Source organism: Ornithorhynchus anatinus, chromosome 8 (assembly GCF_004115215.2).
Source record: "Ornithorhynchus anatinus isolate Pmale09 chromosome 8, mOrnAna1.pri.v4, whole genome shotgun sequence".
In the NCBI taxonomy this organism is placed as follows: domain Eukaryota; kingdom Metazoa; phylum Chordata; class Mammalia; order Monotremata; family Ornithorhynchidae; genus Ornithorhynchus; species Ornithorhynchus anatinus.
In genome coordinates this window covers 5,399,528-5,427,082 of record NC_041735.1, presented here as the reverse complement: position 1 = coordinate 5,427,082, position 27,555 = coordinate 5,399,528, and the positions used below count along the sequence as shown (strand labels likewise).

Genomic DNA, 27,555 nt, shown 5'->3' with positions numbered 1-27,555 from the left:
ACGCTCTTTCCACTAGGCCACGCTGCTACTTAAATCGCACCCCACTCCCTGGAGCTGCTGCTGGGGCTTCTAGGGACCCCAGCCAGGACCCCCAGGCTTCTCCTCCAAGCAGCCCCTGCCCTCCTGAACCCCGCTCGGAGGGAGCCCCTGACAGAAGCTCGACCAGAGGAACCTTCGGGGAGCGGCGGACATCTTCCTGGACCCCACGGGGAAGAGAATCTGTCCAAAGGCGGGAAAGCGCTCCAGGCCGGGGTAGAAAAGAAGAGTTTAATTTTCAACATCATCCACAACAGTGTGAGCTCGAGACAGGACGTGCCAATCCCACCAGCCGCACTGACCCGAACAGCCACCTTGGTCGGAGCCAGCCCTCTCCGGCCCCCCATCTCCTCCCCGAAAAATGTGGCCGGTTGCTCCGCCGGCTCTGTAGAGTCTGGGGTGACCCTGCCACCCACCCGAAGTGGGGTTGGAAGGTCGGAAATAAAGGCCGGGCACCAGCAGGGGATTCTCCGCTCCAGACGAGGGAGAATATTGGTTGGCACCCCACTTTCTGGGATTGGTGGACGATTGGCATTTAATAAATAAAAGGAGGCTTCATGAGAATCTGCTTCTCCCCAGGGGTCAAAGCCGCTCACCTGGGACCTCACTCTGACATTCCACCCTTCCTGCACCACCTCTCCCGAGTAGGGGGGGAAAGTAAGACCAGAGAGGAATCTCATCCCAAAAGGAGTAGGGAGGGAGGAAGCGGGTCCCACCTGTGGATGGCCGCGGCCCTTTTGGGGAGCCCAGGCCCCTCTGAAACTCGATTTTCTCCCTGCCCTCGGAACCAGGTGAGTTGGTCTGGCCCAAGGCAGCAGCGTTCCCAAGTTCGCCGGGGCGAGCCGGCTTCTCCCGATCCCTTTGGAGCGGTTTAACTCAGTGCCACAAAGAAAGGCCCAGAGGGGCAGGTCCCGGACTGTCAGTGTGAGCTGCCTCCAGATGGGAAGATGAAAGGAGAAGGAGGTGGGGGGATAGGGCTTCCAGAAGGCTGGGCCAGACCACGTTGAGAGAAATGGAAGATGGCGGCCAGAAGTGGAACAGGACTAGCCCCCGGCTCTTGCCCACGCCAACACGCCCTCTCTGTGGGGTCCGCGCTAAGGCGGCGGAGCCAGACTCCAGAGCGGGTTCGGGCTGCTCCCCAGAGCAGGGCCCTCAGGGGAGGAAAAGACGTGGCCCAGAGACCAGAAGCCCAAGCAGCCTCCCCTCAGCCTCCAGCTCGGAGCCCTCGATTTCTTTCTCTTGGCCGGAGAAACAGCACTGCTACTTGGTCCCACTGGGCCCATCCCAGAGGCCGCGGCCCACCCAGCCGGCGGAGGCCCCGGCCTGTTGTGGAGGGGACCGTGAAGGGGCTTCTGTTTCCACAGCAAAGGGGAGCGGGTGGGGCACGTTGACAGCAGAGCGATTACAGAGTCTTTGACAAAACTACAGTTGCAGGATGAAAGCAGCTACTTTTCCCCTCTTAGGGGGCGAAACACGATCAACAATATGCAGAGCGAGCCCACGGGTCAGCACTCACACCTGCACGCACACATACGCACACGCACGCACCCACCACAGTCGGTGGGTGGGCCGGACTCAGGTGGGAGAGGGGAGGAGAAAGCGGTAGAGGCCGCGGGAAATCGGGGGGCGGCTCGGGTCCTGACTCCACCCGTGTCCCACGAGGCTACACAAGGCCGACCGAGAAAACAGTCTGGGCTCCCAGAGTCCGCTGCAGCCTCTCCCACCGCCAGCTGGATTATTGCTTCGTACCTGGTCCGGTCTCCCTTGAGGAAAGGGTTTGTTCAGAAAGTAGAAGGGAGAAGAACTCTCCCACACCCTTCCTTTTCCCACCAAGCAGTCTCCATCCCACTATCTGAGTGGGTCTGGCAAAAAGCCCTTGTGTTGGGTCTCTCTGCGCCCAGGCCCCGGGCACATCTTCCCTAGGACCTATGGAAGGGGCACAATAACCCGGGGAAGGGGAGGACAGTCACCTCCAGGACCCCCGGTGTCCGGAGCCAGAGATATCTCTCCTCACCTCCCCGCTTTATAAATTTCTTTTCAAGAGAAAGATTCCTTCCACTTCCAAGGACTGCGGACGGCGAGAGATGGACAGAAAAGGACATTTAGCTATCAAAGGGAATCTGGGCCATGGGTTCCTGCTGATCGGGGCCCCTTCTTCCTCCAGGGGTCCCCAGAGGCGTGACCTCTGGCCTCCAGTTGCTGCTTTTGGGGACATGGAATAATGGATGACCTTCCACGACAAGCCCTGGAGAGGGGCTCCGGCGGGTCCCGCTCCCAGTCCGCTCCCTCTTGGCCTCGGCCCGGCTCAGCCACGGGCCACGAGTCCAAAAGGAAGCCCCGGCGAAGGCTAAATCCCCAGAAGCCTCTTGGGAACACGGGTGCTGGCTCAGCCCCACCCCCCGCCCACCGTCCTTGTGAAATGGGGACGAGAGCCGGCTTCCTGTTTCCTGGGATTTCCACCTTCTGCCAGCCCGTCGTCAAGGGAGCCCGAGCGCTTAATACAGTGTTTGGCCCACCCTGGGTGCTCAATAAATACCAGTGATTGATTGGAGCCTCTGGCCTAACACTCAAAGTCTCTGGGAGTGGGAGACTTGACTCTTTTCCAATCCAGACTCAGAAGTCCCATAAATTCAACAGAAGACCAGACCCTGACTCCCTATCACCCCCCGGAGCAGTGGTGAGAGAGTTTTTCTAAAACCCTTCTCCCAAGAGCGTGCTCATCTTCCTGCTCGTCTGCCCTGGCCCAGCCAAGCAGCCCCCTGAGGGAGATGTCCTGCCTCTTTTTTTTTTTGAGCCTTGACCCAGAGCCCCGGATGCTTAATAAATACCTTTTCCTAAGAACAGTAACAACAGTAATAAATCAGAGCAATCTCTTGTAATGGTCTGGAGTTGGGGGGCAAAAACAGCCGATCCTTTCTTTGAAGGAGGCTTTGAAGGAGGGCGGAAGCTGCCGGGCTTCTCTGCCCACCCCAGGGTGAAGTTGGGAAGGAAAGACCTGTTCCCGCCCCTCCTCTCGCCAGGATCTTTGGAGTCAGACCCAAGGGTGATAGCGTGCCCGGAGTCTGACATTCCCTTCTCCGGCTGCTCAGTTCCCCACCTGTGGAATGTATTTGTGTCTGTCCTTCATTCACCCCTCACCAGTGCGATCCAATCTACCTCCCTACTCTTACCTAGTGCCTCCAGAGCAGGGACTTGGGGGTGAGGGGGTGAGGGATTTGGCTACATCCCGAGTACAGGACGGGGAGCTTGAGGAGTGGCGGAGAGTGTGCTTTGTTAAAAAGGGCCACATTGCCCCCAGGGCAGCAGGCAACTGGCTTCCTGTAGCCCAGAGGATGGGGTGGGCCCTGGGAGAGAAGGCCTTAATGGCTCTCCGGTGGGGGTTGGAGTCCCCCTCTCCCCCTCCAGCAATATTTTCAGAGCAGATATTGCTGATGTATTGGCAGCAACTTCTGAACTGGTTTAAAGACTTTTTTTTTTTTAAAAAAAAAAAGGGTCCCCAAGGAGCTCTATCCCTAAATACCCCCCAGAACAGGGCAGGCACCCCTTGCTCTGGAGTGGGTGTCTGAAGCCTAATGAGACCACAACCCCCCTTGAGTCCCCCAATATAACTCCAACTCCTATCTCTATGATTCCCGGCAATGAGGGAGGGGTCGGGGGCCCGGGGGGAGTTCTCCTCCATTAGAACTTGCCAGCCCAAGCCAAAACACAGCCTGCCGCTACCCACCCTACCTCTTCCCACCCCTGTCCGACCCCAGGACCGTCACCTCCGTCTCCTTCCAGGGGGAGGGGTCCTCGAAAAGTCACAGAAGGTGCAAAGTGGCAGAGAACTTGGGTGGCGGCAAGTTGGGCGAAGGGAAGGAGAGGGCCTTTCCAGCTTCTGAACAGCTGGGGCTACTGGTCAGCCAGTGTACTCACCCCGGGGGGGGGGCTGGGGAGGAAGTAGCTTTCACTACGCTCATGCCCCAACCCAACCGCCCAGAGCAAGAACCTTAAGGCTCCTCTCCATCGCCTTGCCTCCGTCTCAGGGTCGGAGGGCTCGGTCCACCTGACCGGAGCCTTGAGCAACCTCAGAGTCCGCCCCTCCCCTCGCCAGCTTAGGGTCCCAAGGTTCCAGGGGGAGAAAGGGTACCACCACCAACCAAGAGATGGGCAGACTGACCAACTGGGATATGCCCTCCGCCTGCAAGCTGGAAGACCCGGGTCTCTTCTCGGGACTTTTCCGAAAACTCCCAGACTTCATTCAGATCCCCCCTGGCTCCACCACCTCTTTGGGCGGGGGTCCTCAGGTACAACTTACTGGTGACCGAGTCCCGGAGGCAACCCCGGTCCCCTGCCCAGCCCCCTGGGAAAGACACTTGCTGGTGGTTTGGCCCTGATGGGTAGCTTGTGGCCCCCAGGAGCCCCTGGACCAGCCTCTGCACCAACCCCAGGACCCCAAAGGGAAAAATCTGCAGGCTGGATGGGCTGTGTTATCTTGGCGACAAGTGCAAAGTCTTAGAAGAGCTGGCGACCCCTTTGCCCTCCCTCCTTAGAAGGTCCGATCCCAAGGCCGCCCGCCCGAGATGCCCACCTACAACAGGCCTCAGAGAGTGGCGAGTACAAAGGGCACAGAGTCCATTCCGGAAGAGAGGGGCGGCAACTTCTCGGGCTAGGCCCGACGTGGGGGGGAGGTCAGGCCCCGGGGAGTCGTGTCTGGGGGGTGGGAGGGTTGACCGGTTGCCAGGCCCCACCGGCCGGAACTCCGAGCCCAGATGGGCCCCGGCCTCCCGGGGTGGCGTCCCCAGGGGCGGCCCGAGGGCAGGGTGAACTGCGAGGCTCCGTGCCGGCCGGGTGCCAGGGTCCGGGGTCTGGCCGAGTCGAGCGAGGGGCCGGGCCGGGCCCTAGGAGCGGTCTCCGCAGGGGCCCGTGGTGCTCTCCAGGGACAGCTGGGAGGACTGACGCAGCAGAGGGCCCGTGGCCGGGTCCACCATGGACGAGGTGGGGAAGAGCTTGTACCAGCCCACCGCCAGGCTCGACAAGTCCAGCTCCTCCAGCAGCACCCGGGCGACCCCCATGAAGTGCTTACGCTCCATCCGCCCGTAGTTGCCCCACACGATCACCTGTGGAGGGAGAGAAGGCAGCATTCAGAAGGGCCGGGGCGAGAAGCAGCCTGGGTTGGTGGAAAGAGCATGGCCGGGAGTCAGAGGTCGTGAGTTCTAATCCCGGCTCTGCCGCTTGTCAGCTGTATGACTTTGGGAAAGTCACTTCACTTCTCTGGGCCTCAGTTACCTCAGCTATAAAATGGGGATTAAGAGGGTGAGCCCCACGTGGGACAACCTGATTACCTTGTATCTATCCCAGTGTTTAGAACAGTGCCTGGCACATAGTAAGTGCTTAACAAATACCATCATCATCATCATCATTATTATTATTATTGTTGCCCCATCCCTCCAGGGGGTCTCTCTCCCCACCCCCTAGTTGTCATAATAATAACCATGGCTTTTGTTAAGCACTTACTGTGTGCAAGGCACCGTTCTAAGTGCAGGGAGAGATATAAGGTAATCAGGTTGGACACAGTTCCTGTTCCACAAAGGGCTCACAGTCTTCATCCCCATTTTACAGATGAGGGAACTGAAGCCCAGAGAAGGAAACTGACTTGGCTAGGATCACCTACCAGACAAATGCGGGAGCCGGGATTATGACCCAGATGCTTCTGACTCCCAAGCCCGTGCTCTACCCACTAGGCCACGCTACTTCTCTCCTCCCGGCTTTCTCAATGGCTGTGTTGGGGATGGGGCAAGCCTCCTCCTCCCACACATCTTCTCTGTCTCCCCTAGCCTCCCCTGACCCCACCCTCTAAGGCACACCGGATGTAACCTGGCCGAGTAGAAAGAGCCTGGGATACAAATCAGGAGATACGGCTTCTATCCCGGCTCATTTGTTAAGCTCTTACTACGTGCCAGGCACCGTTCTAAATGCTGCGGCAGGTACAAGCTAATCAGGCTGGACGCAGCCCCTGTACCACATGAGGATCACAGTCTCAATCCCCATTTTATAGATGAGGTAACTGAGGCCTAGAGAAATGAAGCGACTTGCCCAGGGTCACAGAGCAGACTCGTGCGGGAGAGGGGATTAGAATCTAGGTCTTTCGGATTCCCAGGTCTGTTCTCTTTCCACTGCTTCTCTACCGCTTGCCTGCGTATGACTTTGGGACAGTCACTTAACTTCTCGGTCACTTGCTTGTGCCCACTCAAGCCTGGCACATAGTAAACACTTAAATACCATAATTAATTCTCTGGACCCCCGTTTCCTCACCTGTAAAATGGGAATAATATGTTCTCTCTTTTCCCTTAGACTCTGAGCCCTACGTGGGCCAGACACTGTGTGGGGTCTGATTATCTTCTATCTGTCCCAGTGTTTGGCTAAATAGTAAGAGCTTCCCAAACATCACTATCGTTATTATCATTATCAGTAAGAAAGGGGTTATACCGTCCAAACCACTGCTTCTGGTGATTTTTGCAGGAGAACCAGAGGTATTTAGAGGAAGCAGGCTGGGACGCAGGGCCGGAAGCAGGAAGGCTAAGGGATTTCGGTGCTCACGGTAAGTCTCCGCCAAGTCAGAACCAGAATTTAAAGCCGGGCCCCGTAACTGTGGTGGGCCCCGACAACTGCTTGCATTTCAGATGAGAAGCAGCATGGCGTAGTGGATAGAGCACAGGCCTGGGAGTCAGAGAGTCATGGGTTCTAATACCAGCTCTGAAGGCTATATGATTTTGGCAAGTCACTTCACTTCTCTGTGCCTCAGTTACCTCATCTGTAAAATGGGGATTAAGACTGGGAGCCCCATGTGGGACAGAGATTATGTCCAACCTGATTTGCTTGGATCTACCCCAACGCTTAGTACAGTGCCTAGCACAGAGTAAGCTCTTAACCCATTAAAAAAGAAAAGAGATGAAATGACCCCCTTTCAAATGAAAGGTCTGGGCACGGTACGCTCTCCGAATTAAGCGGCTTGCTTTCCTAGCGAGCCTTGAACGAGGTAGAGAAATCATTGTAGCTGGAAGACTCCTCCCTCCTTCGTCTTCGAATTCCAGCATGTGGCGAAGTCCAGATGCAGGTGGAGTGAGAGCCGGGGAAATGGAGGGCAAAGGAGAAAATGTGGGCTCCAGTCACGAAGCCAGAACCAGATCCTGGTGATTGGTTTTAACGCTGACAAAAGAAGAGGCAACCCAAGCGGCCTGCAAAGTGGCACACACGTCATTACCTTGAGGGCTTTGTGCCAGACTGGAGAAAACCAGACCGTTCCTGAGTAAAACCTCCCTTTGGACTTACGTTCTCATTTAGATGAGAACTGGCTGTTCTCCTCTTTCCTCCCTTCTGAGCTGACTGGGTTAGATATCCTAAAGCAGGCTTGCAGGCAGTCAGGGCCCAGGGGCCAGGGCCAGTTGCTGGCAGAACTGGGATTAACAATAACTGTGGCATTTGCTAGGCGCTTATTAGGTGCCAAGCCACTCTACAAAGTGGTGGAGTAGATACATGGGGCTTGCAGTGTAAGTAGGAGGGAGAACGGGAATTGAGTCCCCCTTTGGCAGATGAGGGAACTGAGGCCCAGAGAAGTGAAATGACTTGCCCGAGGTCACACAGCAGGGAAGTGGCGGAGCCGGGATTAGAACCAAGGTTATCTTAACTCCCAGGCCCGGGCTCCTTCTACTAACCACACTGCTTCAGAAGTACTTAATCAGTGCTCGGCACACAGTAAGAAAAGCAGCATGGCGTAGTGGATAGAGCATGGCCTGGGTGTCAGAAGATCATGGGTTCTAATTCCTGCTCCGCCACTCATCTGCTGCGTGACCTTGGGCAACTCACTTCGCTTCTCTGGGTCTCAGTTACCTCGTCTGCAAAATGGGGAGCGAGACTGTGAGCCCCACATGGGACAGGGACTGTATCCAACCCAATTATCTTGTATCCACCCCAGCGCTTAGAACAGTGCCTGGCACATTGTAAGTGCTTAACAAATACCATAATTAGTATTATTATTACTAATAATAGGACTAACAAGTGCTCAATAAATATCACTGATTGGTGGATCGATTTCACCAGGGCTAAATCCCAGCGTAATCCCCATGCACCCAGACTTTGCTGAAATCATCCTCACCTGCAGCACCTTGCCCTGAGGACTCTCTGCAAACAGCAAGACCTGGTTGTACAGGGGGTCCAAGGACTTACGAGCCACTTTTGTCTTCTTCTTAGCAATGCACACCCCGTTCTCCAGCAGGTACGCCTTGATGTACGCGGCTGGAAAGGAAGGGCAGGAGAATCAGAGTGACCCAGCTTGCGCAGCCCCCTCCTTCCTTGGCTCCTCACTGGCGAAGCGGACGGGATCCGTCCCTCAGAGCGGACGGCTTCCGACCCAAGCTACCGGTTTTGCTGGGAAGGAGCCCTGCTTTTCTCAGTAGAAGCAGCATGGCACAGGGGATAGAGGACGGGCCTGGGAGTCAGAAGGTCATGGGTCTAATCCCTGCCCCTCCACTTGTCTGCTATGTTACTTTGGGCAAGTCACTTCACTTTTCTGGACCTCAGTTACCTCATCTGCAAAATGGGGATTGAGACTGTGAGCCCCACGGAAGACCGGGACTGTGTCCAACCTGATTTGCTTTGTATCCATCCCAGTGCCTAGTACAGTGCCTGGCATATAGTAAGTGCTTAACAAATACCACTATCATCATCATCATTTTCTAGCCCGTCCTCGCTTTTCACTAGCCCGCTCTCCTCTCCAGGAGGAGAAGCAGTGTGGCTCAGTGGAAAGAGCACGGGCTGGGGAGACAGAAGTCATGGGTTCAAATCCCAGCTCCGCCGCTTGTCAGCTGTGTGACTTTGGGCGAGTCGCTTAACTTCTCTGTTCCTCAGTTGCCTCATCTGTAAAATGGGGATTAAGACTATGAGCCCCACGTGGGAAAACCTGATCACCTTTTATCCTCCCCAGTGCTTAGAACAGTGCTTTGCACATAGTAAGCGCTTAACAAATGCCATCATTATCATTCAGACCGTGAGCCCATTATTGGGCAGGGATTGTCTCTGTCTGATGCCGAATTGCCCATTCCAAGCGCTTAGTACAGTGCTCTGCACATAGTAAGTGCTCAATAAATACTACTGAATGAATGAAAGGAGGAAAAGGAAACTCAACCTTGGCCTAGGTTGTCACTGTTCTCGGGTCAGCGGTCAGTGTGACCACTTGCAAGATGTGGACGGGATGGGGAGCAGGGGATGGGAGATGGAGGGCTGAATTTGTTATAGACTTGTTGGATGCTGGGTGGGATGAGCCTGAACTAGGACCTGGGGCTTTGGTGTCTTGGAAACTGCTCTCCTCACCATGAAGAGGCCCTGAGAAATTGTTAATCCCACCGCCCGTGGAGCGTCTCAGTTTCTCTACCTGGCATGAAATCAACAATAAACCAAGAGGCCTGGTCTCTCTCTCACTCTGATTGAAAGTAGAAAGGGAGGCAGGGAGACCGAAGGAGAGATCTTGTTCACTCAAAGATGGAGACCAAAGGTCTTCAATTCAGGCCCTACTGTAAAGTCATTTCCTCTTCTCCCACCGGCCTCTGCGTCACCCTTGCACTTGAATTTGCACCCTTTATTCACCCCTCCGCTCCACAGCACTTATGCCCATATCCGTCATTTATTTATATTAACATCTCTCTCCCCCTCCAGACTGTAAACTCGTGTGGCCAGGGAATGTGTCTATTAACTCTTTTATATTGTACTCTGCCAAACACTTAAGCATTCGTTCATTCATTAAATCGTTTTACTGAGCACTCACTGTGTGCAGAGCACTAGTGCTCTGCACATAGTAAGTGCTCGATGACTACAATTGCTTGATTGAAGTCCCAGAGCAGGTGCCTCTGCTAGGAAAGAACTCGGGGAGAGCAGGTCATCCCGTTACCTGGAAGGGTCTTGGAGCCAGGCTTGGCAGTCAGCCCGCGGGCCTGTATGATGTCCACTTCCAGCTGCCCGTTCCGCTCCTGCAGCCCGATCTCCACATCACCTATGGAGCATGAAGAAGGGGAGAGAACAGATCGGAAGGTAATCATTAATAATGACTGGTAATTACGTATTTATTAAGTGCTTACTGTGCGCCGCAAACTGTACTAAGCACTATGGTAGGTACAAGATAACCATGTCGGACTCGGTTCCTGTCCCACACAGGGTTCACAGTCTAAGTAGGAGGGAGAACAGGTATTGAATACCCATTTTACAAATGAGGTAAAGAGGCACAAAGAAATCAGGCAACCACTCTCTCCACCTTCAAAGCATTATTCAGGTCCCATCTCCTCCAAGAGGCCTTCCCCGATAAAGCCCTTTTCTCCCCCGTCTCCCTCTCCCTTCTGCCTCATCTTTGCACTTGGATCCGTGACCTTCGGACATTTGATATTCGCCCCATCCCCAACCCCACGGCACTTATGTACTTATCTTTAAATTATATATTATCAATTATTTATTCATATTAATGGGCTTCCCCCTCTAGACTCTAAGCTCATTATGGGCAGGGACTATGTCTGCTAATTCTGTTCTATTGTAGTAATAATAATGGTATTTATTAAGAACTTACTATGTACAGGAAGTGTACTAAGTGCAGGGGTGAATACAAGCAATTCAGGTCGGTCACAGTCCCTGTTCCTCGTGGGGCTCATAGTCTTAATCTCCATTTTATAGATGAGGTAACTAAGGCACTGAGAAGTTAAGTGATTTGCCCCAGGTCACACAGCAGATAAGTGGCAGAACTCTCCTAAGCGCTTAGTACAGTCCTCTGCACATAGTAAGCACCTAATAAATACCACTGATCGATCGACTGATTGTCCGTGGTCACGCAGCAGACAAGTGGAGGACCTGGGGTCTGTGCTCTTTCCACTAGGATGGACTCAGGGACAGGCAGAACGATTCCTAGCTTAGGATGGGCCTCTCAGGGCATGCCTCATTTCTAGAGAAGGCCAACAGAAACAAGTCCAGTTGCCCGCCGCTTCCCAAAAGCTTTGCGGCTGCATTCCCATCCCAAAAGCTTTGCGGCAGCATTCCCAAGCCCTTCCAAGAGCTCTGCTACAGAATACAGCTGTCTCCCCGAGCCCCGAGTCACAGCTGAAGACTCCCCGTTATTGGCAACAATATTCAGTGGTCCCGCGTTTCCTGTTAGATAGAGAGTCGATGAGGGGGAAGGGAGGCGATGCCAAATAGTTGCCCACTCAGAAGGTTAGTCAGGGATTCCCAATTAATTGCGGAAACTCTTACTATGCACCAGGCACTGTACTAAATGCTGGGGTAGATACAAGGTAATCAGGTTGTTAAGTGCTTACTATGGGCCAGACACCGTTCTAAGCGTGGGGGGAGATACAAGGTAATGGGGTTGGACACAGTCCCTGTCCCACATAGCCTCATAATCCTAATCCCCATTTTACAGACGAGGGAACTGAGGCACAGAGAAGAGGAGTGACTTGCCCGAGGTCTCATAGCAGGCAAGCGGCGGAGCCAGGATCAAAACCCAGGTCCTTCTGACTCCTGGGCCTGGGCTCTAGGTCACGCTAGCTGAGGGGTCTTGAGTCCCCATCCAGGGCTTCCATAACACTCACCCATCGATGTAGTGGCCAAGGTCTGACGGCCCACAAACTGAGCTGGTCCCATGCTACCCAGGAAGTCACTGAACTGGGCGTCTGATGCCAGGCACACTCCCCCATAGTTGAGGCTGGAAGACAAAAGAACAAGGTAGAAAAGAGTCTGCGCTCAGAACAAGAGATCCCACCTCTACAAGAAGGGGCTAAGGAAGGAGCGGCAAATAGTACTTCCTCTATGACTCCCTCTCAAAAATAATGTAATAAGAACTGTTATTACTATTATGGTATTTGTTAAGCACATGCTTGTATCCACCCCAGCACTTAGTACAGTGCCTGGCACATAGTAAGCGCTTAACAAATGCCAAAATTGTTATTATTATTATTATTCTGAGCATTGGGGTAGATACAAGGTAATTAGGTTGGACACAGTCCATGTCCCACGTGGGGCTCACCATCTCAATCCCCATTTTACAGATGAGGTAACGGAGGCCCAGAGAAGTGAAGTGACTTCCCCAAGCTCACACAGCAGACAAGTGGCAGAGCCGGGATTAGAACCCTCAATCTCTGACTTCCAAGCCCATGGTCTTGCCACTAGGCCTTGCTGCTTCTCTATTAATAATAATAATAATAATTAGTGCTTACTATATGCTTGGCAACCACTACATGCCAAGCACCACACTAAGCAATGGAGTAGATACAAGATAATCATGTCAGACACAGTCCCTGACTCACACACTCTAAGACTCACCGTCTGTCGAAGGGACAACGGACACTGAATGTCCATTTTAAAGGTGAGGTAACTGAGGCAGAGAGAAGTGACTTGCCCAAAGCCATTCAACAGGCAAGTGGCAGAGCCAAGACTAAAACCCAGGTCCTTCTGACTCCCAGGCCTTTGCTCTATCCATTAGGCGATGCTGCTTCTGCTTGCAACCCAGCAGACTGTTACTCAGTCAATCACCAGGTACTTATGGAGTGTCTACTAAGTGAGAAGCACATAGCAAAGCACAAGAGAAGCAAGACAGAAGCTGTGGGATCTCGTGGATAGAGCACAGGCCTAGGAGTCAGAAGGACCTGGGTTCTAGTCTCGGTTCTGCCACTTGCCTGCTGTGTGACCTTGGACAAGTCACTCAACTTTTCTGTGCCTCAGTTATCTCATCTGTAAAACAGGGATTGAGCCTGTTAGCCCCAGGTGGGACATGGACTGTATCCAAACTGATTAGCTCATGTCTACCCCAGCACTTAGTACACTCCCTGGCACAAAGTAAGCAATAACAAATGCCATAAAACTATTAAAAACAAACAAAACACACACTCCTCTCCCCTCAAGTAACTCCATATCTAGGGACAATCAGTATGAGCTGGAGGAAGAACAAGCCTATAACAGGAAGTATATATCTTCATTAGCCTATTTATTTTGTTAATGAGATGTACATCACCCTGATTCTATTTATTTGCTATTGCTTTAATGAGATGCTCTTCCCCTTGATTCTAATTATTGCCATTGTTCTTGTCCGTCTGTCTCCCCCGATTAGACCGTAAGACCGTCAGAGGGCAGGGACTGTCTCTCTCTGTTACCGATTTGTACATTCCAAGCGCTTAGTACAGTGCTCTGCACATAGTAAGCGCTCAATAAATACTATTGAATGAATGAATTTACAAATGTGGAAATAGGCTTAGAGAGGTTCTTTGGCCTGCTTGAGGTCACCCAGTAAAGCAGCGCTTAGAACAATGCTTGGCACATAGTACGCGCTTAACAAATACTATCATCATCATCATGGAAATTGCTGGGATTCATACCCCCAGGTTTTAAGCTTCCATATTAAGGCTGGTTACCAAAACTTTAGGATAAATTCCCCCCATTTCCTCCTGGCTAGATGGTCATACCTCCTCTCTCTTTCTCTTGGTAACGTCCTTCTGCTCCCAGTAACTGCTCTCCCCACACTGGCTGATCAATTGCTCCAGATTCCCAAAACAATAATAATAATAACTGTGGTGTATGTTAAGCACTTACTAGGTGCCGGGCACTGTACTAAGCGCTGGGGAGGATACAAGCAAATCAGGTTGGATACAGTTCCAGTCCCACATGGGGCTCACAGTCTTAATCCCTACTTAACAGATGAGTGAACTGAGGCCCAGAGAAGTGAAGTGACTTGCCCCACGTCACTCAGCGGACAAATGGCAGAGCTGGAATTAGAACTCATGACCTTCTGACGCCCAGGCCCGGGCTCTATCCAATAGGCCACGTTGTTTCCAACCCTGGAGCCACATCTGCACAGGAACAGACCCAGGATGCCCACACTAACTCTAACATTGAGCATCTTCTTCTGGCTCCCCGCTGCGGCCTTCAAAACCTATTACCGGCGCCAAACGGGCCTGTCCTCTCTTTCACCATCCCCAGCCCCTGCTCTGCTGTTTGCCAGCCTGGTATGGTTTCAGCTTCTGCCTCCTTGTCTCTCTGGTAGATTGCAAACTCTGGGGGGGCAGGGACTCCAGGCTTGGTGTTCAGTGCCAACACCCTCAGTATCTGTTAGCTGTTAAAGGACCAGGAAGGGGCACAGGGCGCATCTCTTCCCCAACCCAAAGACACCTGTGGTCCCCCAAAAGCTTGGCATCCTATGACAGGTAGCTGAGCTGGGCCAGGCGGGGATTCGGTTGGGCAGAGGACGTGACCCTCTCAGCAGAGACCAGCTGACCAGGGACTAGGGACCTCAGAGCCTAGAATATCTCCTTTACGGGGTCATAATAATAGTAATAATAATAGCTATTGATATAATATTGATAATATTCATATTATTGGTATGGTATTGATAATTATTATTATTGTGGTGTTTGTTAAGCACTTACTATGTGCCAGGCACTGTACTAAGCACTAGGGTGGATAGAGAAGCAGCGAGGCTCAGTGGAAAGAGCCCGGGCTTGGGAGCCAGAGGTCATGGGTTTGAATCCTGGTTCTGCCACTTAGCTGTGTGACTGTGGGCAAGTCACTTCACTTCTCTGGGCCTCAGTTCCCTCATCTGTAAAATGGGGATTAACTGTGAGCCTCACGTGGGACAACTTGATTACCCTGTATCTCCCCCAGCGCTTAGAACAGTGCTCTGCACATAGTAAGCGCTTAACAAATACCAACATTATTATTACAAGCAAATCGGGTTGAACACGGTCTCTGTCCCACGTGGGGCTCACAATCTCAATCCCCGTTTTACAGATGAGGTACCTGAAGCACAGAGAAAGTGAAGTGACCTGCTCAAAGTCACACAGCAGACAAGTGGAGGAACTGGGATTAGAACCCATGACCTTCTGACTCCCAGGCCCGTGTTCTATTCCCTACATCATGCTGCTTCTCTGCCAGCTTTTCTAGGTTGCAGAAGGCCTCTCTCCTTCCCTCCCTCTCGCTCATCTTCGCCACGAAGCTTCACTAAGACGTTGACAGAGAGTGGTTTGGGCAACGGCAATACATGCCAATAACCTGCTGAGGGTCGGAGGACCAGAGTCACGCAGCCCCTCCTGGGAGGGAGGGTGAGAAGGAAAAAACGGAAAGATAGGCAGAACAGAGAGAGGCAGTAGACAAGGAGACAGTGAAATAGTGCTCTGCTCACAGAAAGCGTTTAATAGATACTATTATTACTACACAGAAAGAACAGAGAAATGGAGAGAACAAAGAAACAGAGAGAGAAAAAACAGAGAAACGGAGAAATAAACAGATGGAGAAACAGAGAGAGAAAAACCTGAGAAAGAACAACAGAGAAAGAGAGAAACAAAGAGAAAGATAACAAAGAAACAGAAAAACCAGAGAAACAAAGAGAAAAACAGAGAGAAAAAACAAAGAAAATTAAAGGTACAGAGAGAAAGGAAAAGAAACAGAAAAATACAGAGGAGAGAGATAGAGAGCAAAGGGAGAATGGCACAATTAGGGGAAGATCACTAGCCTGACAAACCAGGAAGCTGAAGGCTGGGTCATTTTCCCTCTGATTTATTGTAAGTCTAGACAAACCACCCATCCTCTCTAGACCCCAGTTTCCCCTATCTGTCCATAAGGACCCTCCAGGAAGCCTCACTAAGCCTCAGTTGGCTGAGACCCAACGGAGGACACAGTTCCAGGTTTCCTCACGGCTAATACATTGCATCCCATCCCTTCTGTTTGCCCTTCTTCCTTTCCTCCAGGAAAAGCTCCTGGCTGCCTCTAGGCAGGGCGAAGCCTTCACTCATTCAATTTGTTCAATTGTATTTATTGAGCGCTTATTGCGTGCAGAGCGCTGTACTAGGCGCTTGGGAGAGGACAGGAGAACAATAAATAGACACATTCTCTGCTCAAGATGAGCTCACGGTCCAGAGGAGGGCTCTTGCCACCTCTCACTCACTTGCCCTCTGAGCCATAGCTGTTCATACTGTCCTCGATGGACTCGTGGCTGGCCTGACGCAGTGTCCGGCTGGGCATCTCCACGGCGAGACCCGTTTCCGTGCTCCGTTGGATGGCACCCTTCAGCCTCCGGCCGTCCCCTTCTGGGAAGAGAGTGGGCAGAGAGAGGAATCGATCAGTGGGATATACTGAGTACTTATTCATTCATTCAATAGTATTTATTGAGTGTTTACTCTCTGCAGGACACTGTACTAAGCGTTCGGAATGTACAACTCATTCATTCATTCATTAGTATTTATTGAGCGCTTACTATGTGCAGAGCACTGTACTAAGCGCTTGGAATATGCAATTTGGCAACAGATAGAGACAATCCCTGCCCAATAACGGGCTCACAGTCTAAACAGGGGAGACAGACAGCAAAGCAAAACAGAACAAACCAACATCATCAAGATAAATAGAATCAAGGAGATATACACCTCATTAACAAAATAAATAGAGAAATAAATAATATATGCAAATGAGCACAGTGCTGAAGGGAGGGGAAGGGGGAAGAGCAGAGAATGTGAGGGGAGGGGAGGAGGAGCAGAAGGAAAGGGGGGCTCAGTCTGGGAAGGCCTCCTGGAGGAGGTGAGCTCTCAGTAGGGCTTTGAAGGGAGGAAGAGAGTTAGTTTGGCGGACGTGAGGAAGAAGGGCATTCCAGGCCAGAGGTAGGACGTGGGCCAGGGGTCGAAGGCGGGACAGGCGTGAACGGGAGACCGTGAGGAGGTGAGCGGCAGAGGAGCGTAGGGGGTGGGCAGTAGAAAGAGAGAAGGGAGGTGAGGTAGGAGGGGGCAAGGTGATGGACAACTTTGAAGCCAAGAGTGAGGACTTTTTGTTTCGTGCGAAGGTTGATAGGCAAACTTATTACGGGCAGAGCACTGTACTAAGCTCTTGGGAGAGTACATGCAGTACAACAGAGTTGGCAAATATATTCTCTGCCCACAGTGAGCTTATATTAATTAATTATTGCTATTGAGCACTTATTGGGTGAAGAGCACTGTGTTAAGCATTTGGGAGAGCGCAATAGACACATTCATTTAATCGTACTTATTAAATGCTCCCTGTGTCGAGTGCTTATTAATGTGTTAATGTTCATTCCCTGCCCGCAATGATCTTACAGGCTAGTGGGGGAGCCAGGCATTCATATAAATAAGTAAATTACAGATATGGTCATAAGTGTTGTGGGACTGGGAGGGGGGTGGTGAATGAAGGGAGCGGGTCAGGGCGGCGCAGACGGGAGAGGGAGAAGAGGAAAGGAGGGCTTAGTCAGGGAAGGCCTCATGGAAGAGATGGGCCTTCCCTAAGGCTTTGAAGATGGGGAGAGTGATCGTCTGTCAGATAGGAAGAGGGAGGGTGTTCCAAGCCAGAGACAGGACGTGGGTGAGAGGTTGGTGTCGAGATAGATGAGATCAAGGTACAGTGAGTAGGTTGGCATCTAAGGAGCGAAGCGTGCCAGCTGGTTGTAGTGGGAGAGCAGTGAGGTAAGGTAGGAGGGGGCAAGGTGATTGGGTCTAGATCTCCCCATCTTCGAAGTCATCCCACCTCTTCCAGCAAGCCTTGCCCAATTAATTCCCAGCATCTCGGGTCGTATCAGCGTGACCACCACCCTTGGCACCCGTGTATTTATACCGTCTTCGGCTCTTATGAATCTATGTATATTCAATCATCGTTCCATTATTTACTCTGCTTTATTCAGTCCGTTATCCTGGTGTATTCATTCCATTCCCCATCAGACGCTTTGTCTGCCTCCCGCTCCGATTATTTGTAAATATTCCGCAAGTCTCGGTCTCCCACTAGATTGTACACTCTACAGTTGGGCAGGGAATGGGTCTTTTGTTTTTGCTATACGCTTCCAAGTGCTTAGTACAGTGCATCACACTCAGGGGGTGCTCAGTAAGCAGCTTTACAACAACTATTACTATTATTAGAGAAACAGCTTGGCTCAGTGGAAAGAGCCCAGACTTTGGAGTCGGAGGTCATGGGTTCGAGTTCCGCTCTGACACTTGTCAGCTGTGTGGCTGTGGGCAAGTCATTTAACTTCTCTGTGCCTCAGTTACCTCATCTGTAAAATGGGGATTAACTGTGAGCCTCACGTGGGACAACCTGATTACCCTGTATCTCCCCCAGCGCTTAGAACAGTGCTCTGCACACAGTAAGCGCTTAACAAATGCCAGCATTATTATTATTATCACCATCACACTACCACTTCCGAGGCTCTCGGAACATAACAAATCCAGGAAGCCAGGGCCCTGCCCGCAACGAGCTCACAGTCTAGAGTGGGAAGACGGACATCAATACATTTATAGAAAATGACAGAGGGGCTGTGGGGCAAGGGGCATTATGGCACTACCCACAGTATCTTCTTGCCAATAAAGGAAATAATGCTTTGGTAAACAAACTTTACCAGTGTTCCCACTCAGCCTACCCTCCCATGCCGTCTCCAAATCAGACCAATCCCCGAGACTGTTTTAGGAGGAGAGGAAATAACAAACTCACAATAATAACTGTGGTATTTGTTGAGTTCTTATTCTATGTCAACCACTGAACTAAGCACTGAGATTGGATAATATAAGCAGATTGGACAGTCCCTGTCCCACACGGGGTTCACGGTCTAAGTAGGAGGGAGAACTGATAATGAATCCTCATTTTACAGATGAGGAAACTGAGGCACAGAGAAGTTAAGTGACTTGCCCAAGATCACACAGCAGGCAAGTGATGTGGGCAAGACTAGAACCTAGGTCCCAGCTGTGGGGTCTTTCCACATGTTGACTGCCCTAGGATAACATCCACCCCCAATATCAATCAACCATCAGTGGCATCGATTAAGTGCTTAATGTGTGCAGAGCACTGTACTAAGTGCTTGGGAGAGGACAATACAGTGGAGATGGTAGACACGATCCCTGCCCCCGAGGAAATTACAGACTAGAGGAGGAGACAAAGGTGAAAATAAATTACAGATGGATATGTACATAAGTGCTGAGGGACTGGGGTGAATATCCAAGGGTTTAAAGGGGACGGACCCATGTACATTGGTGGTAGAGTAGGGAGGGTGAATATGGAAAAGTGAGGACTTAGCCAGAGAAGTCCTCTTGGAGGAGGTGTGATTTTAGGAAGGCTCTGAAGATCAGGAGAGTAGTGGGCTGTAAGATATTAAATTCAGAGGGAGGACATGGGCAAGGGGTGGGCGGTGAGAAAGATGAGATCAAAGTAGAGTGAGTAGGTTGTCAGTGGAACCAAATATGCCGGTTGGGTGATAGTAGGAAGTCAGCTAGGTAAGGTGGCGGGGGAGAGCTGATGGAGCGTGTTAAATCCGATGGTAAGAAATTTCTGTTTGATGCGGAGATGGAGGGGCAACTACTGGAGGTTCTAGAGGAGTGGGAAGTTATGAACGAAACAGTTTTTCAGAAAAGTGATCCAGGCAGCAGAGTGAAATATGGACTGGAATGGGGAGAGCCAGGACACAGGAAAGTCAGCGAGGAGGCCAATCCAGAAGTCAAGGCAGGAAAGGATAAGTTGTTTGGATCAGCACAGTAGCAGTTTGGATGGAGAGGGAGGAGTGGATTCTAGAGATGTTGTGAACATAGAACCGACAGGATGTGGTGACAGACTGAATATGTGACTTGAATGACTGTTCTAGATTTCCCTCTAGAGTGTAAACTTATTATGAGTAGGGACTGTGTCCCCCAACTCTGTTGTATTGTACCAAGTGTTTAGTACAGTGCTCTGCACATAGTAAGCGCTCAAATTCCATTGATGAGGAGGAGGATGAGTGGAGGATAATGCCCAGTTCATGGATTTGTAAGACAGAGAGGAGAGTGGTGTTGTCTCTAGTTACAAGAATGTCTAGGGGAGGACGGGACTTGAGCAGAAAGATGAGGAGTTCTGTTTTGGAAATGTTGAGGTGTCGGCAGGCTAGCCAAGTAGAGATGACCACTAGGTAGGAGGAAATGTAAGCATGGAGAGAAGAAGAAATGTCAAGGCTGGAGAGGTGGATTAAGGAATGATCTGCATAGAGAAGGGAGTTGAAGCCATGGAAGCGAATGAGTTCTCAGCAGGAGTGGGCATAGATGGGGAATTGAAGGGGATCCAGAACTGAGCCTTGAGGGACCCCAGAGTTAGCGGGTGGGAGGTAGAAGAGGAGCCCACAAAAGGGACTGAGAAGGAGCAGTCAGAGATGGGAGGAGAACTGGGAGGACGATGTCAGTGAAGCCAAGGTTGCATAATGTTTCCAGGAAAAGGGGATGGTCCACAGTGTTGAAGCAGCAGAGAGGTCGAGGAGGAACAGAATGGATTAAGGCTGTTGGATTTAGCAAGAAGGAGATCACTGGTGACCTTTGAGAGGGCAGTTCTGGTGACGCGAAGGGAACAGAGGGGATCGAGGAGGGAATTGGAAGAGAGGAAGTGGAGGCTGAGGGTGTAGACAACCCACACAAGGAGTTAGGAGAGAAAAGTGGGAGAAAGATGGAGCCATAAACAACAGAGCTGTGCAGTCTAGGGAGAGGTGTTTTAGGATACCTGAATCGTGGGCATGTTTGAAAGCAGTGGGAAAGGAGCCTCTGCAAAGTGAGCAGTTGAAGATGGCAGTCAGGGAAGAAGAAGGGAGCGGGAAGTGTTTTAATAAGCCACGAAGGGTTGGGGTTGGAGATTCCAGGTTCAAGGGTAGATTTTAAGAGAAGATGGGAGATTTTCTCTGGCAAAACTGCTGAGAAGGATGAGAGAGCTGCAGAGGGAGCAGAAATTTGTGCAACTGGAGAAATGCAGGAGAGATTTTAGGGATATTACACCTGACAACTTCAATTTTTTTTATGAAATACGTGGCAAGGTCATTAGGGGGAAGGAATGGGAGAGATGAGGAGGCAGAGGGAGTTAAACATCTGAATCATCTGGCATAGGCAATGGGCATGAGAGTCAATAAAGATGGAGAAGTACTGTTGCTGGGCAGAGTTTAAAAGAGCAGAGTTAGAGCATGTGAGGATGAGGCTGAGATCGAGCTGATGTCCAGATTTTTTCCAGCAGTACTCTGCAGCTCGTGCATAAGAGTGGAGGAAATGAACTGGGAAAGTAATCCAGGGTTGCAAGTTGATGGTATGAGACTGACAGGAGGACAGAGAAGCGAGGCAGTTGAGATCGGTAGAGCGGGCAGATCTGAAGGCATAAATTTGTGTCAAGAGAGCGCATCAGACAGAAACTCCTTACCATCGCTTTAAAGCGCTCAGTCACCTTGCCCCTTCCTACCTTACCTCACTTCTTTCCTGCTACAACCCGGCCTGCACATCACTTCTCCAATGCCAACCTACTCCCTGTACCTATCTCTCATCATCGACCTCTTGCCCATGTCCTGCCTCTGGCCTGAAATACCCTCTCTCTTCAAATCCGACATATGATCACTCTCTCCCCACCTTCAAACTCTCATTAATTAAAAGCACATCTCCTCTAAGTGACCTTCCCTGCCTAAGCCCTCATTTCCTCTACTCCCACTCCCTTCTGCGTCGCCCTTAGGCTTGGATGAGCGCCCTTTATTCACCCCGCCCTCAGTCCCGGACCCCTTATGTACGAATCTGTAATTTATTTATTTATAATAATGTCTGTCTCCCCCTCTAGACTTAGGAAGGGAGGGGAGCGATGCCTGCTCCAGGATCTCAAAGATGTGAGATTGGGGCCGGCTAATAATTAATAATAATTATGGCATTCATTAAGTGCTTACTATATGCTAAATACTGTACTAAGCACGGGGTAGGTACAAGATAATAAGGTTGAACACAGTTCCTGTCCCCATATGGGGCTCACGGTTTAAATAGGCGAAGAAAACAACCACTGAATCTCCATTATACAGCTGAGGAAACTGAGGCACCGAGAAGTTAAGAGACTTGCCCAGGGTTACAAAGCAGGGGGCCAGCTAATAATTACTAATAATTATGGCATTTATTAAGAACTTACTATATGCCAAGTATTGTTCTAAGAGCAGGGATAGATAGGAGATAATAAGGTCAAACACTATCCCTGTCCCACAAGGGCTCACAATCTAAATAACGGGGAGAACAACCATCGAATCCCCATTTTACAGATGAGGAAACTGAGGCACAAAGAAGACTTACTCAGGGTTACAAAGCAGGCAAATGGGAGAGCTGGGATTAGAACCCTGGTCCTCTGACTCCCAGATCAGTGCTCTTCCCACTAGGCCACACTGCTTCCTGTGAGGGGAGAGCCTCACACCACTCCAAGCTGCCGCAGAACCCTCTTTTCCAATCAATCGATCAATCAATTGCATTTATCAAGCACCTATGGTGAACAGAGCACTGCGCTGAGATAGAAAGCATGTGGAACGGGGAGGGTGAGGAAGACTTACAGATTGGGGGGATTATTGTGGGCAGAGAAGCAGGCTTGGGAGGGATGGGAATTCACTAGGCTGGACCCCGGGTCTTCATATGACACCCGGCATGTGAAGGATAGATTCAGTGGCAAGAAAGGAAAGGCAGGGGTGAAAAAAAGAAGGGGATCAGTGTCTGGAGAAGGGAGCTAAGAAAAACCCCCAGTGAGGTCTGTTTTGCAGCATGATCCCCGGGGAGTCCACATAGCAGTAGCAGTGATATTTATTGACGTCCTGACCTGAATGCCTCTCTCACCCCAGGAAGGCTGGAAGTTTTCGCTTATTACTGCTTTGTTTGCTGCATCGGAGGAAGAGTGATTGTATTTTCCGAGCGCTGTCTAATTAGGCAATAAAATTGGCAGGGCTAGTCAGTGAGAGGAGCCCCTGGAGGGCAGAGGAGGCCGGCGTGAGGAATGGCAGAAGCTGAGGTAGAACTCCACTCGGCTGGCAGAGGCCTCAAGAGGAAACTCGTCTACCTCTGGATCCTCAAAGACCAATCGGAGGCCGCGTGCCTGCCCTGACCGGGGACAAGATATATTGATTCCAGAGATGGTTTTCACCAGTGTCATAATGAGGCATGGAAAAGGCCCAAGCCAGGAACCTTCCGCCACCCACTGGAGCTTTCTCTGCTTCTCTTAGCCTGCTTATGGGAGAAAATGGCAGGGTACCGTGGAAAGGGGTCAAGGAGAGAAGGATGGAGAAGAGAAGGACAGGAAAAAAGGGCAAGGATTCTCTTTTCCCAGCCAGCTATGGACTCAGTCGGTCAATTGTATTTATCAAGCACTCACTGGGTGCAGAGCACTGTACGAAGCACTTGAACAAGTACGATATAACAACAGACACATTTCTTGTCCACACGAGCTTACAGTCTAGAGGGAGAGACAGACCGTAATGTAAATAAATAGATTACAGATAAGTACATAAGTGTCATGGGGCTGGGAGCCGGGGGGGGGGGGGGGGGGGCGGGAGGCGAACGAATAAAGGGAGCAAGTCAGGGCAAGGCAGAAGGGAGTTGGAGAAAGGGAAAAGAGGGTTTAGGGAAAGCCTCTTGGAGGAGATGTGCCTTCAATAAGGCTTTGAAGGAGGGGAGAATAATTGTCTATCAGATCTGAGAAGGGGGGGCATTCCAGGCCAGAGGCAGGACTTGGGTGAGAGGTCAGTGGTGAGATAGAAGAGATGGAGGTCCAGTGAGAGGGTGGGCATTAGAGGAGTCAAGTATGAGGGCTATGTGGGCTGGCCTGTAATAGGAGAGTAGCAAGATGAAGTTGGAGGGGGTAAAATGACTGACTCCTTCTGTGACCTTCCTCCCCATGCCTGGACAGAGGCAGGACCACAGGGAAAGTGTGAAATCCCATTTCTTGTCCCCTCTGCCCCAGCCCCGTAGAGAAGCAGCACGGCGTAGTGGAGATAGCATGGGCCTGGGGGTCAGAAGGTCATAGGTTTTAATTCCGGCTTCACCACTTGTCTGCTGTGTGACCTTGGGCAGGTCATTTCACTTCTCTGAGCCTCAATTCCCTCATCTGTAAAATGGAGATTGAAACTGTGAGCCCCACATTGGACAGGGTCTATGTCCAACCCATTTTGATTGTATCCACCCCAGTGCTTAGTTCACTGCCTGGCACACAGTAAGTGCTTAACAAATACCTCAGTAATTATTATTATTGGGTTGACCACTGATCCATCGCCTCTCCTGGTAGTAGGTTGGGGGTGTAGGGGGTAACCTGCCACTGTGCTCAATTGTCCATAATCCCTGCCTAACTTGGCCATGGTGAGACCAACCTTGCATGCTGCCTCTCTTCTTGTTGGGAAGCATCCCAGACCTCCCACCCTCCCACCCACCCTCATCTACCTCCCCCTGAAAGCCAGCCAGGGCTAGCTTTGCCTTGGGCACGTAAAGCCCGCCCCCCCCCCCCCCCCAAACCAATTGTGGAGCTAGATTTTGCAGCAACACATGGGAACATCAGCCATTCCTTCTTTCTCCTCCTCCCAAGGCCAGATCTTGCATCTGAGCCCAATTTTTCCTCAATGACAGAGTGAAGGAGCTAGGCTTTCATTAATGGATGGGTCCCACCCTATCCTTCTCTTTTCCTCATGGCTATCTTGCTCCTCCCCACAACAATAGACTTCCCCTTCCTCCAAACAATTGTGATATTGAAGAGCACGAAGAGCTGTGTGCCCTAGTGGAAAGTAAAGTTGGAAGGCAGAGGACCTGGGTTCTAACGCTTGCTCCACCACTTGCCTGCTGTGTGACCTTAAATAAAGTACTTAACTTCTCCGTGCCTCAGTTTCTTCAGCCATAAAATGAGGATTAAATACCCATCCTTCTTCTTAGACCGTAAGCCTCATGTGGGAAGGGACTGTGACCAGGCTGGTTATTATCTTGTATTTATCTCGGCATTTAGAACAGTGCTTGACACATAGTAAATACTTAAATGCCATAATAATCATTTAAGTGCTTACTCTGTGCCAAGCAATGTCCTAAGCACTGGGATAAATATGGTATGTGCAGATGGGACACAGACTCTGTCCCACATTCTATGTAGGAGGAAGAACAGGTTTTGAATCTCATTTTACAGATGAGGAACCTGAATCAAAGAGAAGTTGAGAGACTCGCTCAAGGTCACACAGCAGGCAAATGACAGAGGCAAGACTAAGAGGCATCTCCCATTCCCTTCTGTGTCACCCCGACTTGCTCCCTTTGCTCTTCCCCCCTCATCCCAGCCCTTATCTTATCTTATCTTTACATAAGATAAAGCACTTATGTATTTATCTGTAATTTTATTTATTTGTATTGATGTCTGTTTTCCCACCTCTAGACTGTGAACTCGTTGTGGTCAGAGAATGTCACTGTTTATTGTTGTATTGTACTTTCCCAAGTGATTAGTACAGTGCTCTGTACGTAGTAAACACTTAATAAATAGGACTGAATGAATTAATTAGAGCCCAGGTCCTTTGACTCCCAGGTCCATGCTATTTTCACTCGACCACATTGTTCTTTCTCCTTTGTCTTTCTCTCTCTCTCTTCCCTTCCATTTCTGTGTCACGCCATTTCTCACCTCCATTCCACTCTGGGTCCAACCCAATTAATTTGTATTTACCCCAGCACTTAGAACGGTACCTGGCATTTAGTAAGCGCTTAACGAATGCCACACTTATTACTATCTGGCTCAGCCTCAACAAGAATCTAATCGGGGTCTGTAGATGAGGCAACCAGTTCCTCGGGAATGAATTAGTATTGAATGAAAGATTGAAATGGGGTCTGAGTGCAGCTTAGTATCGATTATCTAGGCTGCTGGGTAACACAGAACCTATTTGTGACGAGAGCTTAATGTACCATACACATCAATGCAGATGGCTAATCCAGGGTCCCTCCGAGCTAGGACCCCCAAGCTGATGGAGTTGGAAGGCAAGAACATGGTGAACCAGGGCCTGCAGACCCTCAGGGACCCTCCAGTCAGACCAGTGGTGGATCAGACCAGGCTCCGACTCATCCCAGGATGACGGGATGACCTGTTTTTTGGCAGAGGAGAGAGTTGGGCAGGATCCGGAGCTCCTGCTGAGTGGGGAGGGCTGAGGGAGAGGGTGAGGGGAGAAATGTGGATGGAGAAGAAGCAGGAATAAGTCCTAGCCAGGGTCCTAGAAGGGGTAGCTCCACAGCCACTAAGATCATTGAGGCACAAACCAATAAGGGACTCTGTCAACTGACCCAGCCCTGCCTCAGCCCCAGAGCAGACCAGAGAGCCAATTGAAACCAGCCCTTTTTCCCCATCAGCCCCATCTCCCCTTTTCATTCAATCGAATTTATTAAGTGCTTACTATGTGCAAAGCGCTGCACTAAGTGCTTGGAAGAATATAACAATAAACAGACATTATAATAATAATCTGTTAATAAACAGACACTGCCTTGCTGACAAGGGAGCCAGATGGCTCCTTTCTCTGTCCATTCTACAAAATGTCTGGCCCACTCTATCTTTTTTTAGTGGCATTTGTTAAATATTTAATGTAGCAGGCCCGAGCCACTAAGCCCTGGAGTAAAAACAAGCTAACCAGACCGGACAAAGTCCGTGGCCCACATGGGGTTCATGGTCTTAATCCTCATTTTACAGATGAGGTAACTGAGGCCTGAGAAGTGAAGTCACTTGCCCAAGGTCACCCAGCAGACAAGTGGAGGAGGAGGGATTCGAATCCAGGTCCTTCTGACTCCCAAGCCTGTGCTCTTACCAGTCAGTCAGTCAGTGTACTAATCCAGGTCCTTCTGACTCCCAAGCCTGTGCTCTTATCAGTCAGTCAGTCGTACTTATTGGGAAAGAACAACAGAAAAACAGACATATTCCCTGCCTACAACAGGTTTACAGTCTAGAAGAGAAGCTGTGCTGCTTTATATTCCTCCCTATATGGAGAGGAAAAAACTGAGGCGGAGAAGGGGTGGGGTCCGGACCAGGAGCCCACTGAAGTCAGAGCAGAGATGAACCCACAGAACGGAGGAGGGCCTTGACCCTCTGTCAACTGTATGCAGACTCCCACAGTGCACGGGAACAGCTGAACGTGGGGGGAGAGCTTCCTAAGCAGGGGCTCACCTGCTCTTCCATCCCCTCCTGCAGAACGAGTTCAGGCGATAAAGTTCCGCTGAACCCCTTTAAAGGTGGCATCTCTCTCATCTTGGACCTTAGCACAACCTTGTCAGCTCATATGCTCGCCAGCCACTCCCCCGCCACCTTTGCATTTTCTGTTTTCCCCCTTAGACTGTGAGCCCCATGTGGGACAGGGACTCCATCAGACCTGATTCTCCTGTATTTATCCCAGCACTTAATTCAGTGGTTGGCAATAAATAAGGGAAGCAGCATGGCTTAGTGGAAAGAGCATGGGCCCGGGAGCCAGAGGACTTGGATTCTAATCTTGGTTCTGCCACTTATCTGCTCTATGATTTGGGGGAAGTCACTTCACTTCTCTGTGACTCAGTTCCCTCATCTTCAAAATGGGAATTCAAAAGCTGTGCTTCCTCCTCCTTAAACTGTGAGCCCCGTGTGGGTCCTGATTGTCTTATATCTACCCCAGGGTTTAGTACAGTGCTTGGTAGACAGTAAGTGCTTAACAACTACTACAATTATTAACAAATAGCATAGTTAATATTACTTTTTGTGAGATGCACAAAGGATTTCCCAGCCACCTCAAGA

General features: G+C 50.7%; 1 protein-coding gene across 2 annotated transcripts in view; it reads right to left on the bottom strand.

The window, feature by feature from the left end:
• Positions 1-247: 247 nt before the first annotated feature.
• RIMS4 (regulating synaptic membrane exocytosis 4) overlaps positions 248-27,555 on the bottom strand; it is a 43,059-nt gene continuing 15,751 nt past the window's right edge. The window contains exons 2-6 of one of the 2 annotated variants that reach the window (XM_029071164.2): positions 15,977-16,115; positions 11,637-11,749; positions 9,959-10,060; positions 8,171-8,310; positions 248-5,135 (exon numbers count right to left, since the gene is read on the bottom strand). In XM_029071164.2, the coding sequence (XP_028926997.1) occupies positions 4,917-5,135; positions 8,171-8,310; positions 9,959-10,060; positions 11,637-11,749; positions 15,977-16,115 (713 nt within the window). In that variant the 3' untranslated portion in view covers positions 248-4,916. Of the gene's footprint in view, positions 5,136-8,170; positions 8,311-9,958; positions 10,061-11,636; positions 11,750-15,976; positions 16,119-27,555 lie in introns of both variants that reach the window. The other variant, XM_029071163.2, reaches the window with a different exon arrangement.